Here is a 16423-nt window from a genome sequence, read left to right as displayed (position 1 = left end):
ACATGAGCAACACAATGGGTGTCATACGTAGAGCAGGTACTAAATTAGACAAGGAGTTTGTGTGTACATGAGCAACACAATGGGTGTCATATGTAGAGCAGGTACTAAATTAGACAAGGAGTTTGTGTGTACATGAGCAACACAATGGGTGTCATACGTAGAGCAGGTACTAAATTAGACAAGGAGTTTGTGTGTACATGAGCAACACAATGGGTGTTATATGTAGAGCAGGTACTAAATTAGACAAGAAGTTTGTGTGTACATGAGCAACACAATGGGTGTCATATGTAGAGCAGGTACTAAATTAGACAAGGAGTTTGTGTGTACATGAGCAACACAATGGGTGTTATACGTTAAGCAGGTACTAAATTAGACAAGAAGTTTGTGTGTACATGAGCAACACAATGGGTGTCATACGTAGAGCAGGTACTAAATTAGACAAGGAGTTTGTGTGTACATGAGCAACACAATGGGTGTCATATGTAGAGCAGGTTCTAAATTAGACAAGAAGTTTGTGTGTACATGAGCAACACAATGGGTGTTATACGTTAAGCAGGTACTAAATTAGACAAGGAGTTTGTGTGTACATGAGCAACACAATGGGTGTCATACGTTAAGCAGGTACTAAATTAGACAAGGAGTTTGTGTGTACATGAGCAACACAATGGGTGTCATACGTTAAGCAGGTACTAAATTAGACAAGAAGTTTGTGTGTACATGAGCAACACAATGGGTGTTATACGTAGAGCAGGTACTAAATTAGACAAGGAGTTTGTGTGTACATGAGCAACACAATGGGTGTCATATGTAGAGCAGGTACTAAATTAGACAAGGAGGTTGTGTGTACATGAGCAACACAATGGGTGTCATACGTAGAGCAGGTACTAAATTAGACAAGGAGTTTGTGTGTACATGAGCAACACAATGGGTGTCATATGTAGAGCAGGTACTAAATTAGACAAGGAGTTTGTGTGTACATGAGCAACACAATGGGTGTTATACGTAGAGCAGGTACTAAATTAGACAAGAAGTTTGTGTGTACATGAGTAACACAATGGGTGTTATACGTTAAGCAGGTACTAAATTAGACAAGGAGTTTGTGTGTACATGAGCAACACAATGGGTGTCATACGTTAAGCAGGTACTAAATTAGACAAGAAGTTTGTGTGTACATGAGCAACACAATGGGTGTTATACGTTAAGCAGGTACTAAATTAGACAAGGAGTTTGTGTGTACATGAGCAACACAATGGGTGTCATATGTAGAGCAGGTACTAAATTAGACAAGAAGTTTGTGTGTACATGAGCAACACAATGGGTGTTATACGTAGAGCAGGTACTAAATTAGACAAGGAGTTTGTGTGTACATGAGCAACACAATGGGTGTCATACGTAGAGCAGGTACTAAATTAGACAAGGAGTTTGTGTGTACATGAGCAACACAATGGGTGTCATACGTAGAGCAGGTACTAAATTAGACAAGGAGTTTGTGTGTACATGAGCAACACAATGGGTGTCATATGTAGAGCAGGTACTAAATTAGACAAGAAGTTTGTGTGTACATGAGCAACACAATGGGTGTCATACGTAGAGCAGGTACTAAATTAGACAAGGAGTTTGTGTGTACATGAGCAACACAATGGGTGTCATATGTAGAGCAGGTACTAAATTAGACAAGAAGTTTGTGTGTACATGAGCAACACAATGGGTGTCATACGTAGAGCAGGTACTAAATTAGACAAGGAGTTTGTGTGTACATGAGCAACACAATGGGTGTTATATGTAGAGCAGGTACTAAATTAGACAAGAAGTTTGTGTGTACATGAGCAACACAATGGGTGTCATATGTAGAGCAGGTACTAAATTAGACAAGGAGTTTGTGTGTACATGAGCAACACAATGGGTGTTATACGTTAAGCAGGTACTAAATTAGACAAGAAGTTTGTGTGTACATGAGCAACACAATGGGTGTCATACGTAGAGCAGGTACTAAATTAGACAAGGAGTTTGTGTGTACATGAGCAACACAATGGGTGTCATATGTAGAGCAGGTTCTAAATTAGACAAGAAGTTTGTGTGTACATGAGCAACACAATGGGTGTCATATGTAGAGCAGGTTCTAAATTAGACAAGAAGTTTGTGTGTACATGAGCAACACAATGGGTGTCATACGTAGAGCAGGTACTAAATTAAACAAGGAGTTTGTGTGTACATGAGCAACACAATGGGTGTTATACGTTAAGCAGGTACTAAATTAGACAAGGATTTTGTGTGTACATGAGCAACACAATGGGTGTCATATGTAGAGCAGGTACTAAATTAGACAAGAAGTTTGTGTGTACATGAGCAACACAATGGGTGTCATACGTAGAGCAGGTACTAAATTAGACAAGGAGTTTGTGTGTACATGAGCAACACAATGGGTGTTATACGTTAAGCAGGTACTAAATTAGACAAGGAGTTTGTGTGTACATGAGCAACACAATGGGTGTCATATGTAGAGCAGGTACTAAATTAGACAAGAAGTTTGTGTGTACATGAGCAACACAATGGGTGTCATACGTTAAGCAGGTACTAAATTAGACAAGGAGTTTGTGTGTACATGAGCAACACAATGGGTGTTATACGTTAAGCAGGTACTAAATTAGACAAGGAGTTTGTGTGTACATGAGCAACACAATGGGTGTCATATGTAGAGCAGGTACTAAATTAGACAAGAAGTTTGTGTGTACATGAGCAACACAATGGGTGTCATACGTTAAGCAGGTACTAAATTAGACAAGGAGTTTGTGTGTACATGAGCAACACAATGGGTGTCATACGTAGAGCAGGTACTAAATTAGACAAGGAGTTTGTGTGTACATGAGCAACACAATGGGTGTTATATGTAGAGCAGGTACTAAATTAGACAAGAAGTTTGTGTGTACATGAGCAACACAATGGGTGTCATATGTAGAGCAGGTACTAAATTAGACAAGGAGTTTGTGTGTACATGAGCAACACAATGGGTGTCATATGTAGAGCAGGTACTAAATTAGACAAGAAGTTTGTGTGTACATGAGCAACACAATGGGTGTCATACGTTAAGCAGGTACTAAATTAGACAAGGAGTTTGTGTGTACATGAGCAACACAATGGGTGTCATACGTTAAGCAGGTACTAAATTAGACAAGAAGTTTGTGTGTACATGAGCAACACAATGGGTGTCATACGTTAAGCAGGTACTAAATTAGACAAGAAGTTTGTGTACATGAGCAACACAATGGGTGTCATATGTAGAGCAGGTACTAAATTAGACAAGAAGTTTGTGTGTACATGAGCAACACAATGGGTGTTATACGTTAAGCAGGTACTAAATTAGACAAGAAGTTTGTGTGTACATGAGCAACACAATGGGTGTCATATGTAGAGCAGGTACTAAATTAGACAAGGAGTTTGTGTGTACATGAGCAACACAATGGGTGTCATACGTTAAGCAGGTACTAAATTAGACAAGAAGTTTGTGTGTACATGAGCAACACAATGGGTGTCATACGTTAAGCAGGTACTAAATTAGACAAGAAGTTTGTGTGTACATGAGCAACACAATGGGTGTCATATGTAGAGCAGGTACTAAATTAGACAAGAAGTTTGTGTGTACATGAGCAACACAATGGGTGTTATACGTTAAGCAGGTACTAAATTAGACAAGAAGTTTGTGTGTACATGAGCAACACAATGGGTGTCATATGTAGAGCAGGTACTAAATTAGACAAGAAGTTTGTGTGTACATGAGCAACACAATGGGTGTCATACGTTAAGCAGGTACTAAATTAGACAAGAAGTTTGTGTGTACATGAGCAACACAATGGGTGTCATACGTAGAGCAGGTACTAAATTAGACAAGAAGTTTGTGTGTACATGAGCAACACAATGGGTGTCATACGTTAAGCAGGTACTAAATTAGACAAGAAGTTTGTGTGTACATGAGCAACACAATGGGTGTTATACGTTAAGCAGGTACTAAATTAGACAAGAAGTTTGTGTGTACATGAGCAACACAATGGGTGTCATACGTAGAGCAGGTACTAAATTAGACAAGGAGTTTGTGTGTACATGAGCAACACAATGGGTGTCATATGTAGAGCAGGTACTAAATTAGACAAGGAGTTTGTGTGTACATGAGCAACACAATGGGTGTCATACGTTAAGCAGGTACTAAATTAGACAAGGAGTTTGTGTGTACATGAGCAACACAATGGGTGTTATACGTTAAGCAGGTACTAAATTAGACAAGAAGTTTGTGTGTACATGAGCAACACAATGGGTGTCATACGTTAAGCAGGTACTAAATTAGACAAGGAGTTTGTGTGTACATGAGCAACACAATGGGTGTCATATGTAGAGCAGGTACTAAATTAGACAAGAAGTTTGTGTGTACATGAGCAACACAATGGGTGTCATACGTAGAGCAGGTACTAAATTAGACAAGAAGTTTGTGTGTACATGAGCAACACAATGGGTGTTATACGTAGAGCAGGTACTAAATTAGACAAGAAGTTTGTGTGTACATGAGCAACACAATGGGTGTCATATGTAGAGCAGGTACTAAATTAGACAAGAAGTTTGTGTGTACATGAGCAACACAATGGGTGTCATACGTTAAGCAGGTACTAAATTAGACAAGGAGTTTGTGTGTACATGAGCAACACAATGGGTGTCATACGTTAAGCAGGTACTAAATTAGACAAGAAGTTTGTGTGTACATGAGCAACACAATGGGTGTCATACGTAGAGCAGGTACTAAATTAGACAAGGAGTTTGTGTGTACATGAGCAACACAATGGGTGTTATACGTTAAGCAGGTACTAAATTAGACAAGGAGTTTGTGTGTACATGAGCAACACAATGGGTGTCATATGTAGAGCAGGTACTAAATTAGACAAGAAGTTTGTGTGTACATGAGCAACACAATGGGTGTCATACGTAGAGCAGGTACTAAATTAGACAAGAAGTTTGTGTGTACATGAGCAACACAATGGGTGTCATATGTAGAGCAGGTACTAAATTAGACAAGAAGTTTGTGTGTACATGAGCAACACAATGGGTGTCATATGTAGAGCAGGTACTAAATTAGACAAGGAGTTTGTGTGTACATGAGCAACACAATGGGTGCCATATGTAGAGCAGGTACTAAATTAGACAAGGAGTTTGTGTGTACATGAGCAACACAATGGGTGTCATATGTAGAGCAGGTACTAAATTAGACAAGGAGTTTGTGTGTACATGAGCAACACAATGGGTGTCATACGTTAAGCAGGTACTAAATTAGACAAGGAGTTTGTGTGTACATGAGCAACACAATGGGTGTTATACGTTAAGCAGGTACTAAATTAGACAAGAAGTTTGTGTGTACATGAGCAACACAATGGGTGTCATACGTAGAGCAGGTACTAAATTAGACAAGGAGTTTGTGTGTACATGAGCAACACAATGGGTGTCATATGTAGAGCAGGTACTAAATTAGACAAGGAGTTTGTGTGTACATGAGCAACACAATGGGTGTCATATGTAGAGCAGGTACTAAATTAGACAAGGAGTTTGTGTGTACATGAGCAACACAATGGGTGTCATACGTTAAGCAGGTACTAAATTAGACAAGGAGTTTGTGTGTACATGAGCAACACAATGGGTGTTATACGTTAAGCAGGTACTAAATTAGACAAGAAGTTTGTGTGTACATGAGCAACACAATGGGTGTCATATGTAGAGCAGGTACTAAATTAGACAAGAAGTTTGTGTGTACATGAGCAACACAATGGGTGTCATATGTAGAGCAGGTACTAAATTAGACAAGAAGTTTGTGTGTACATGAGCAACACAATGGGTGTCATATGTAGAGCAGGTACTAAATTAGACAAGGAGTTTGTGTGTACATGAGCAACACAATGGGTGTCATATGTAGAGCAGGTACTAAATTAGACAAGGAGTTTGTGTGTACATGAGCAACACAATGGGTGTCATACGTTAAGCAGGTACTAAATTAGACAAGGAGTTTGTGTGTACATGAGCAACACAATGGGTGTTATACGTTAAGCAGGTACTAAATTAGACAAGAAGTTTGTGTGTACATGAGCAACACAATGGGTGTCATACGTAGAGCAGGTACTAAATTAGACAAGAAGTTTGTGTGTACATGAGCAACACAATGGGTGTCATATGTAGAGCAGGTACTAAATTAGACAAGGAGTTTGTGTGTACATGAGCAACACAATGGGTGTCATACGTTAAGCAGGTACTAAATTAGACAAGAAGTTTGTGTGTACATGAGCAACACAATGGTTCTGCTTACTCTTCTGTAGCATTTGAGATCACCCCTTGGGTTTTGTCAATTCATTTCGTTCAGTCTTAACATGCTTAAGTTGTCTATTTTTTGTTTTGTCTTTTCTTTGTGTTTAGAGTATAAAATGTACATTGTATTCCCATGGCGTTGTAAGTTTATTTTCGATTTGTGTTAGTTTGCATATCCCTTTGTTCTGTAGCCTTTGCCTCTCTTTTATCAAAGCCAATGAAAAAAAAATTGTATCAATTATAATCCCAACCCTATTTACATCCAATCACCTAATTTTACCGTGGTTTACTCAATACCCAGGTCTGTAAAACTGATTTGTTTATTTCAGAAACTCCTCAACATGTACCTTTATATCTACAGGGCTTTATCAGATTACAAAGATTTAAGAAGATGTAGTATGAGTGCCAATGAGACAACTCTCCATAAAAGTCACAATTTATAAAAGCAAATCATGTCAAAGAATATATTGTTTAATGTCTATGTTCTTCTGTGTATCTTTAGTGCTTTATCAAAAAAAATGTATATATGGATACATATATTGAAAGGAGGGAGATAACTCTTGCTCTATCATGACAACAAACCTAATGCCCAATTTGTTCCTCTTCCTCTCTTCCCAGATACAATATTTCCATCTCTGAAAAAAATCAAATATTTAGTAAGGTACATGTAATTGTTTGTTGCTGTAGATGATTTTAATTTTGTTACCATTTCTACATACATAAAACTGTTAGTATTCTCATTTGAATTGTTTTACATTTATCATCTTGGGGTAATTTATAGCTTGTTATTCAGTTACTGGTTTTGCTCATGAAATCATGGAAATTGTATGGTGACCTATCATTGCTGATTCTATGTCTTTGGTCTCATTTGTAATCACACCACATCTTATTTTCTATCATGTCTATAGCATTTTGTACCATTGCAAGTTTTTATTATTGCCAAAACTGTGATGAGATCCAGGCGTCCAAAAAAAAACCAACAACATGCATTTCAATTCTAGATCCTGTTGATAGCATTTTCTAATAAAATTGGTATATTGTAATAATAATGATAATAAATATCCCATTAGACATGTTAGACAGTAATAATGAGTATATTGTAGAACAATCACAATAATAAATGCAATGTCTGTTTACTTGTTTTACCTTATTTTAAGACCTTTACAAGCCTTTTGTACAACTTTTGGTTCACTATCTACATGTACAGATCTTTGTTTTCCATCAGGGTGTATAAAAGTGTGTCTGAAATAGAAAAAAATAGAGACTTGGTGATGGTAAAACAAAAAGACAGAAAATATATATTATCACAGCCTTACTCCTTTGATATCAATGTATTACATGTATTAAGCATCAGGGCTCACACATACATTTGTACACTTCAGAATTATAGGGAATGCACAAATTGTGGAATGCCAAATTTCTCCACTAGCTTATTCAATAACCAATCAAGCATATCATTAAATTCTAGTAGTAGCTGGAGTATGAGTGATACATCACTCAATAACAGCCTAGGTGCTCCTCAGGCATCTTCATCGCCTATGGCTAAGACTCAATCAAAACCGAAAGTCAAAACATCACAAAAAGCCACTACTAAAAATCAAAAACCTATCAGGATACTTAACATAAACTTTCAATCGATACGAAATAAAAAAGAAGATCTCAATCCGTTAATTGATTCATCTAAACCTGATATAATCATAGGCACTGAAACATGGCTAGACAAAAATATATCATCATATGAATTCTTTCCATCAGAACTATTTAATATCTATAGATCAGACAGACCACCAAATAAAAATAACCAAAGTCATGGAGGTGTACTTATTGCTATTAATAAAGAACTTATAAGCACAGAAGTAAGCGAACTTAAAACTGACTGTGAAATAGTTTGGTCTAAAATAAACATGATTGGTAGTAAGAACTTGTTAATAGGTGCATATTACAGACCACCATCAGATAAAGGAACATCTTTACAACAACTAGAACTATCACTTGGTAGAATCAACCAATCATCAAATACTAATATCATGATTGGTGGTGACTTTAACCTAGGTCATATTGACTGATCTATACCTCAGGTCATACCGGGTAAACCGGATGCTGAACATCATAATAAACTTTTAGAATTACTAGAAAATTTTAACCTTCAACAAATAGTTAATACACCAACTAGAAAAGAAAGAATATTAGACTTAATCCTAGTTAACAATCCAACAACTGTTAACAAAGTAAACACACTTCCACCACTAGGACTAAGTGACCATGACATCGTCTACATAGAAATTGACACTTGGCTTCGTAAAATTAGAAAAATACTCAAATACGACAAAGCGAACTGGGAAAACATAGAAGCAGACCTTCAAAAAACACTTGAAGAGCTTACTGTTATGAATAACAACAACAACAGTACTATAAACGAAATGTGGGATTTATTTAAAAACAACATCACAAAATCAATTGATACAAACATCCCACATAAAATGTTAACATATAAACACCGACTTCCCTGGGTGCACAACAAACTCAGAAAAATGATAAATAAAAAGAATAAATTGTACTCTAAAATGAAAAAGGACAAAAAGCATATACTTAAATATAAAAAACTTAAACAACAAGTCCAACAAGAACAGAGACGTGCCTATTGTACATACATAGAAAAAATGATCCTTGACCTTCCAACAAACTACCCTGACCAAAGTTACAGCAACCAATCAAAACCGAAAAAACTCTTTTCTTACATTAAATCCATCAGAACTGACAATAGTGGAGTTGCTCCCCTGAAAAAAGAGGGACAATTAACAACTGATACAAAACAAAAAGCCAACATTTTAAATGAGCAATTCCAATCAGTCTTTACCACCGAAACAGCAAGTAATATGCCTGATAAAGGACCAAGTCCCCATCCAGTCATTCCATCACTCACAATTACCACACCTGGCATACAAAAACTCTTACACAACATCAATCCGCACACAGCCACTGGCCCAGATAACATCAGCGGCAGAGTTCTAAAACAACTTCAAAACATAATGGCACCTATATATCCTCACCATTATTTTCCAGAAATCACTTACATCTGGCTGTATATATACCATCTGACTGGAAACATGCAAATGTCGCACCAGCATACAAAAAAGGTGAAAAATACAATGCAGTTAACTACAGACCAATCTCTCTCACTTGTATCAGTTGCAAACTAATGGAACATGTCATAACAAAACATTTAATTAATCACTTAGAAAAAAAAAATTTATTATACGACCTCCAGCACGGCTTCAGACACTCTAGATCATGTGAAACACAACTTCTATCTTTTATACAAGAACTGGCTTCAAATTCAGACAATAACACCCAAACAGACCTTGTAATTATGGACTTTGCCAAAGGGGGTGAAAGCCTTTGACAAAGTCCCACATCAAAGACTCTTATACAAACTACACTTCTATGGAATACAAAATGAAACACTTAACTGGATCTCTGCCTTTTTATCAAACCGCACACAAACAGTTGTCCTGGATGGAGAGTCATCAGACGTTGCTCCAGTTACTTCTGGTGTCCCACAGGGAACAGTTCTGGGTCCAGTTCTATTTCTGGTTTACATAAACGACCTACCAGAATATTTGAAAACCAGTAAACTCAGACTGTTCGCCGACGACAGCATCATTTACAAAAGCATCAAATCTAAAGAAGATTGTGATAGCCTTCAGGAAGATCTTGATGCTGCTGCAAAGTGGGAAGAAGACTGGCTGATGGCTTTCCATCCAGACAAATGTACAGTTCTCACAGCCTCAAATAAGAAAAATACAATTAAAAAAGACTACATTCTTCACAGTCATACCCTAGAATCTGTCTCCGCAGCTAAATATCTTGGTATAACACTTCAATCTGACCTAAAATGGAACCAGCATACAAACAACATCATTGGCAATGCAAATAAAAGTCTAGGATTTCTAAAAAGAAATCTAAAAACATCAATCACAAACATTAAGTCCCAGGCATACCTAGCACTTGTCCGACCAAAACTAGAATATGCTTGTTCGGTTTGGAACCCTCATACTGCTGAACAATGCAATAAACTTGAGATGGTTCAACGTCGGGCAGCTAGGTATGCCTGCAATCGTTACCACAACACCAGTAGCGTTACAGACATGCTCAATACCTTAAATTGGCCTACCTTACAACAACGCAGACTTAAAACTAGACTTATAATGTTCTATAAAATTGTTCACCATATTGTCGCCATACCATCAGATTTACTCATACCAACAGACAATAGAACCAGACAATTCCATCCACAAACTTACAGACACATACTTACATTTAAAGACTGTTACAAATATTCCTTTTTTCCGTTTACTATTACACAATGGAATGTACTACCTCCAAAGGTAGTACTTTCTCCGACCTTAAATATTTTTAGAGAACAGTTGACACCTACTGTTCTCTACAACATAAAACAGTAAACCTAGTAGTTATGTAAATAGTTTTAACCACATGTCATGTTAGTATTTGTTTATTTTTGGCACTTTTCTTTTGTAAATATTTATCTATTATTATCCTACGCATGCGCAGCAGTTAGTAATCATCAAAAATCTGATGGATAACTGGATACCATAAGAAGAAGAAGAAGAAGTGACTTCTCTTTTTGAAATTGATAGGGAGAAGTAATGAGATTCATGAAATTTTAAAAAGAAGTACTCATTCACTATATATATATATAATATATAATATATATATATTGTTTATACTCTCGGAGACGAAATAACTGTACGGGGTGCAAATTTGACTAGGTCAGTGGGTGCCGAAGTGACTATATTTTTATTTTTTTATACCCTTCATGAACAGCTTTGTCTTGTGATGTTTTCTTCCAGAAAGCCTTTCCTATTTGGTTTCCGCATTGACCAACATGTAGAAATACTGCTGACATATTCAGTTAAAATCGTCATTGTTCATAACATTGCCGTAGTCCTGCAAAACAATGTATAATTGAAAACAGACAGAAATCTGAATTTCAACCGGATGTTATGAATAAAATTAAAAATTAAAAAAAACTCCGGTAAAAAGTTTCCGCGTTTAATATTTTCAATATGAAAATAGAAGCCTCTCGTGGGGGAGTCCATAATCGTAAAAATTTTCTGTCAATATTATCACATAATCATTATTTTTTTCAACAAAATAACAAAAATATTCAAAAAAAGAGTCCTAGATATCAAATCATCATTATAAAAACATTTGGTCTGGTTCTGTTCTGTTCTGGTATATACCTCCGTTTTATCGGAGCACTCCACTTGTCGAATGAGTATTAAAAAAATTTGAATACTTAACCGAAAAAGCGGATATTTTTAATATTTACGATATGAAAAATATAATTTAAAAATAAAATTAATTAGTTAAAGTGAATTAAATAAGGTTTTAAAATGTCTTTGATAATATATTAAAAGATATTAATAAAAAATATTATGCACAGTACATCACAAATTGCGGCACTTTGATTTACCACTATATGAATAAATAAATTTTACAACCTAGTAATTTATAGCCAATAGGTGCCCTGCCAAGGCAAATGTTAAATTGTATCATATTATTTTGTATATTGATATTCATAGACTGAACTAGTTAGCTTGGCATCCCATGCAGACTGTTTAGACTATTATATTTAATATTACTGTTATATTTTCATGTCACTTGATATCACATTAAAGTTGTGTACGCTTCATGTGTAAATGGTAGCATAAGTCTTGTGTTTTCCTTTCTATATCTAGCAATTCGTCTATTGGCTTATTACTCATTATGTCTAGTGCTGCGCAGTCTAATATAATTTTAAGTAATAGTAACTGTTGCTTATTAATCATAACATTTGTTGTACTACCCCTTTCTATCTCTCGTAGTATTTTGAAAAAAATATCCATATATCGCTGCCTAACATCAATTATCCTTTAACAATGTAGTAGGAAATGTTCCAATGTTTCTTCAGATTCATTGCATAGCTTTCAATTTGGATGAATAGTATTTTTACTAAATTTTGCCCTAGTACTTTGGAGCATGTACTAGCTAACATTTCAATTCTGCCTTTTTTTTTATGTCATATTGGTTATTTCTAACACATTTCCAAATGTTATGTGGATTATTGATCGAATCTTTTTGAAGAGATAAATGTTTAAGCGTAGATTTTGTGTTACATTCTTTTGTCCAAATTGAAGACCAGTATTCATTTATTGATGTTTTCAATTGTTTTTTCCACATATATTTTGATGGAGAATGTTCTATAATTTCTTCTGCTTTTGGCAGTTGATATTTTTGCAAAATTTTATTTATACGACAAATAAAAGAGTTGTTAAAATTCGAACTAATTTCCAATTCCCATTCCAGTATTTTATGTTCTATCGAGCCATCTAGGCGAGAGATTGAGAGAAATAATGCTAGCATGTTTTTGTCTAAAACCGACTCAAAGGGCTTAGCTCCTATTAGTATATATATACTACTGCAGATGCTGTTCTTTCTGGTAGACATTGGAATTGTTTGAATATCTTTCTTTGTAATTTTTCCAGTTGAGATATATCCTTTTTTGTGCATATTTGAACCTCGAGCCCATACAGATAACGTGGGACAGCGTATAGGTTTTCCATACTTTTTTAATCACTATTGGTGACATTCCTGTTCTTGCATGTAGATCAGAACCTAGCAAGGCATATATAGTTTGTCGGCCTATTTTAAGTCTTTCATCCAAGTTGAATTTGCCATTTGTAGCTCTAGTGATACCTATAGATGCTTTAGTTTTTCTACTCTGTTTATTTCCTTTCCGTTGAAGTTGTATGATATTGTAATTGTTGTTTTGATCCTTTAGAGACACACATAATTTCAGTTTTATCAGGATTGATTTTAACCTTGGTGTGAAATTCTATAATGCCTAGCATTGCTTGTATATATACTAGGATTGTTCTACTTATAGCTATAGATTTGTGGAGAGCAGCTGGTGTGAGCTGTTCTCTGAAAGTGACTGTGTGAATTGACATTAAATTCCACTGGGTTATGGAATATGGATGTTTTTTTTTTATATGTAAGTACTTTGGTTGAAATGGGTCTGAAAGTGAAATTATGATTTAAGCTGGTTCTACTATCTGATGGTATGAGAATATCAGATGGGATTGCTACGATTTGATGTACTATTTTAAAGAACATATACAATGTATTATTAATCTTGTGCGTGGTCTTTTTTCTTGTAGTGTGGGCCAGTTTAATGAGTATATCATGTATACTGATGTTATGATACCTGTTACAGACACAAAAGGCATATCGATTTAAGACGTTTGTTCAAGTGTGTGAGGGTCCCATACTGAACATGAATATTCCAGATTTAGTCGAACTAGCGCCAGATATGTCTGAGTTTTGTTGTTCTGACATGATGTTTTAAAGTTTCTATTTAAAAAGCCCGAAGATCGATGTGTTGCCATAAGCTATAACGTTGTCTGTTTGTTTTGATCATTTTAAGTTTGCTTATGTACTAGTTCATATAAAAAAGAAGATGTGATATGATTGACAATAAGACAACTCTCCACAAGAGACCAAAATGACACAGAAATTAACAACTATAGGTCACCGTACGGCCTTCAATAATGACAATATCGCATAGTCAGCTATAAAAGGCCCCGAAATGACAATGTAAAACCATGCAAACGAGAAAACTAACGGCCTTATTTATGTACAAAAAATGAACGAAAAACAAATATGTAACACATAAACAAACAACAACCACTGAATTACTGGCTCTTGACTTGGGATAGGCACATACATAAATAATGTGGAGGGGTTAAACATGTCAGTGGGATCCCAACCCTCCCCTAACCTGGGACAGTGGTATAACAGTACAACAATAGAACGAAATTACAATTTTTGTTTTTTCATACAATTAAAAAATATATCATGTATACTGCATGCAATTATAGAGATATCTTCATAGCTAACCTCAACTGAAAAAACTTAATGTAACCTACTTCTAGTAGGTGTGTGTTATAAAATAATCATAACAAGCTTTCTGGTTAAGTCGTTTGTTGTTGTCTTTTTCATAGACGTAAATTCATAATCTTTAATGTTGTAATAGTTGCCACACAAAACAGTTGTACTAGTTACCTGTTTAACAAATAAACATCTTCCAATTGACAATACCATTGATTTTCTGATATGCCAACATATATAAGTAATAATCAATGATATTCCATAAATCAAAATCCTACAGGATGTACAAAACTAACACATTATTCAATGCCATTTCGTACCCATAATTATCAAGGGACATAACTCAGTCCTTTTGGGATTTGAGATGCATGACATCCCACTTCTCAGCCACTCTCATTTAAACAGATCTTGAAGTTATACGTTGATAAAGGGAGCTACTATCTGATTTTAAGGCCGGTGAAGAAAAAAAAGGGGGGTCTAGGATGTAAAATTGTGTTTTTATTTTTTTGTTCAATCTGTCCTGCCTTTTTTTTTCATTCTATTCGGTCCTACCTTTTTTATGAGATTATCCTGACTTTTGTTTTCTACATAAACAGTCAAGTGTCACATCCTAAATTTCTTAAATCAAAACTCATAGCCTGCCTTTTTTCGAAGCTTCATCCTAAACACCCCTAAAATCTAATTGTAGCTTCCTTAGGCATTAAGTTTCCGAATTAAATTCTTTCATATATTTCGTGTTCGGGCCTTTTACAAAATGTATTAGTATAATATACTAAGCGGTATGTGATTTTTTCTCGTTGTTGAAGGCCGTACGCCGAATTCCGTCTGTGTTTCGAAACTCTTTTGATCGACACTATAACGTGTCTTACTATTGCTGATAGTTCAGTGTTTTTTTTTTTATCTTTTTTTATTATCTGTTTTCGCCAGAGACTTTCTATACTTACTATAGAAAGTCCCTGGTTTTCGCGTTATATATAAAATATTTAGATATGAATGCATTTTTAATTTAGTGTGAATTTGACAGTAAAAAAAATATTTCCGTATTTTACATGAAATGATCATTTATGATGGTCTGAATGGGGTTTCGCAAATAAAGAATAAAGAATAGAGAATACTGGCCTTGAAGTCATAAAACTTTCGAGTCAGTTTTGTGTACTCATACTCGAAAATCAACCAATCAAAATGATGGATTTCATATTTTAGCATGAATTTTTTGCTCCGAGCACTGAGCCAAGTTTTATGTCTTCAACCCCTGGGCGCCAACATATAACGTGTAGAGAAGATTGGGACCGGAGGTCAAATATAAAGAATATAATATAACGGTTTATTCCCGATTGTCCCACTTTTTAAAATTTTAGAGTTCTGATTGTCCCACATGAAAAGTTCTGATTGTCCCACATTATTTTATGTAGTAAAATGTGCTTAGATAAACAAGGTAACTGTTGTTTGTTTTGCTAAATAAACAAGAATTAATTATTGCACATTTAATATTAATTTTATAAAAGTATAAAAAATATGTTTTTTAAATCATTAGAATGATACACTTTTGATTAAAAAAATACAATATTTCTGATTTATGAAATTATAGATCTTTTAAGGTCTTGAATTAAACTTTTTTTTCTGAACCTGATTTTTGGGTTTATATATGACTCCAGAAAACTAATTGGTGACGAAAATCATATGGTGGTGCACTTATTTTTGCTACAGCCATTTCAAAGTACCCAATTCTGATGATTTTCTCAGTTTTCATCAAATGTTATCCATTTTTGGGCTATTATAATTAAAAAAATCACAGTTTCAAATTAAACTTTATTTTTTTCATACTTTCAATAAAGATAGAGTGGACCAATCTGAATAGATCTAACTTAAAAAAAAACTAGAAGTAGGTGTTAATATAAGAAAGTTTTATAAAATTTTATTGCTTTTTTGTGTCAAATTGACCATTCTGTCAATTTGTAAATTTTGGAATTTTCTCTTTTTTTTTACCCCCATCTATTTTCTCTAAATTTGCTTCTGTCTAGAATTTTTCCAGATCAGCCTTTCCAAGAATCACTATTAAAGGTTGTTTTTCCAATTTTCCCATTGTTTTTACAGTCAACAGGACTATTCACCAATTATAAAGAAGAGACAAACTTCCATA

General features: G+C 35.0%; 2 protein-coding genes across 6 annotated transcripts in view; one reads left to right on the top strand and one right to left on the bottom strand.

The window, feature by feature from the left end:
• The window catches only part of LOC139503831 (tubulin delta chain-like), an 89196-nt gene that overhangs the window by 15520 nt on the left and 57253 nt on the right, over positions 1–16423 (bottom strand). Inside the window, exons 1-3 of one of the 4 annotated variants that reach the window (XM_071293770.1) lie at positions 11163–11337; positions 7477–7572; positions 6913–6965 (exon numbers count right to left, since the gene is read on the bottom strand). The exons of 2 other annotated variants lie outside the window; for them this stretch is intronic. In XM_071293770.1, coding sequence (XP_071149871.1) covers positions 6913–6965; positions 7477–7572; positions 11163–11257 — 244 coding nt within the window. In that variant the 5' untranslated portion in view covers positions 11258–11337. Of the gene's footprint in view, positions 1–6912; positions 6966–7476; positions 7573–11162; positions 11338–16423 lie in introns of those variants that run through there. One more of the 4 variants, XM_071293771.1, reaches the window with a different exon arrangement.
• LOC139503830 (uncharacterized) overlaps positions 1–16423 on the top strand; it is a 304074-nt gene that overhangs the window by 279398 nt on the left and 8253 nt on the right. The gene's annotated exons all lie outside the window — the stretch shown is intronic.

Source organism: Mytilus edulis, chromosome 14, assembly GCF_963676685.1.
Source record: "Mytilus edulis chromosome 14, xbMytEdul2.2, whole genome shotgun sequence".
Lineage (NCBI taxonomy): Eukaryota > Metazoa > Mollusca > Bivalvia > Mytilida > Mytilidae > Mytilus > Mytilus edulis.
Note: the sequence above shows the minus strand (reverse complement) of the source record. Positions and strands in the feature narration are given on the sequence as shown.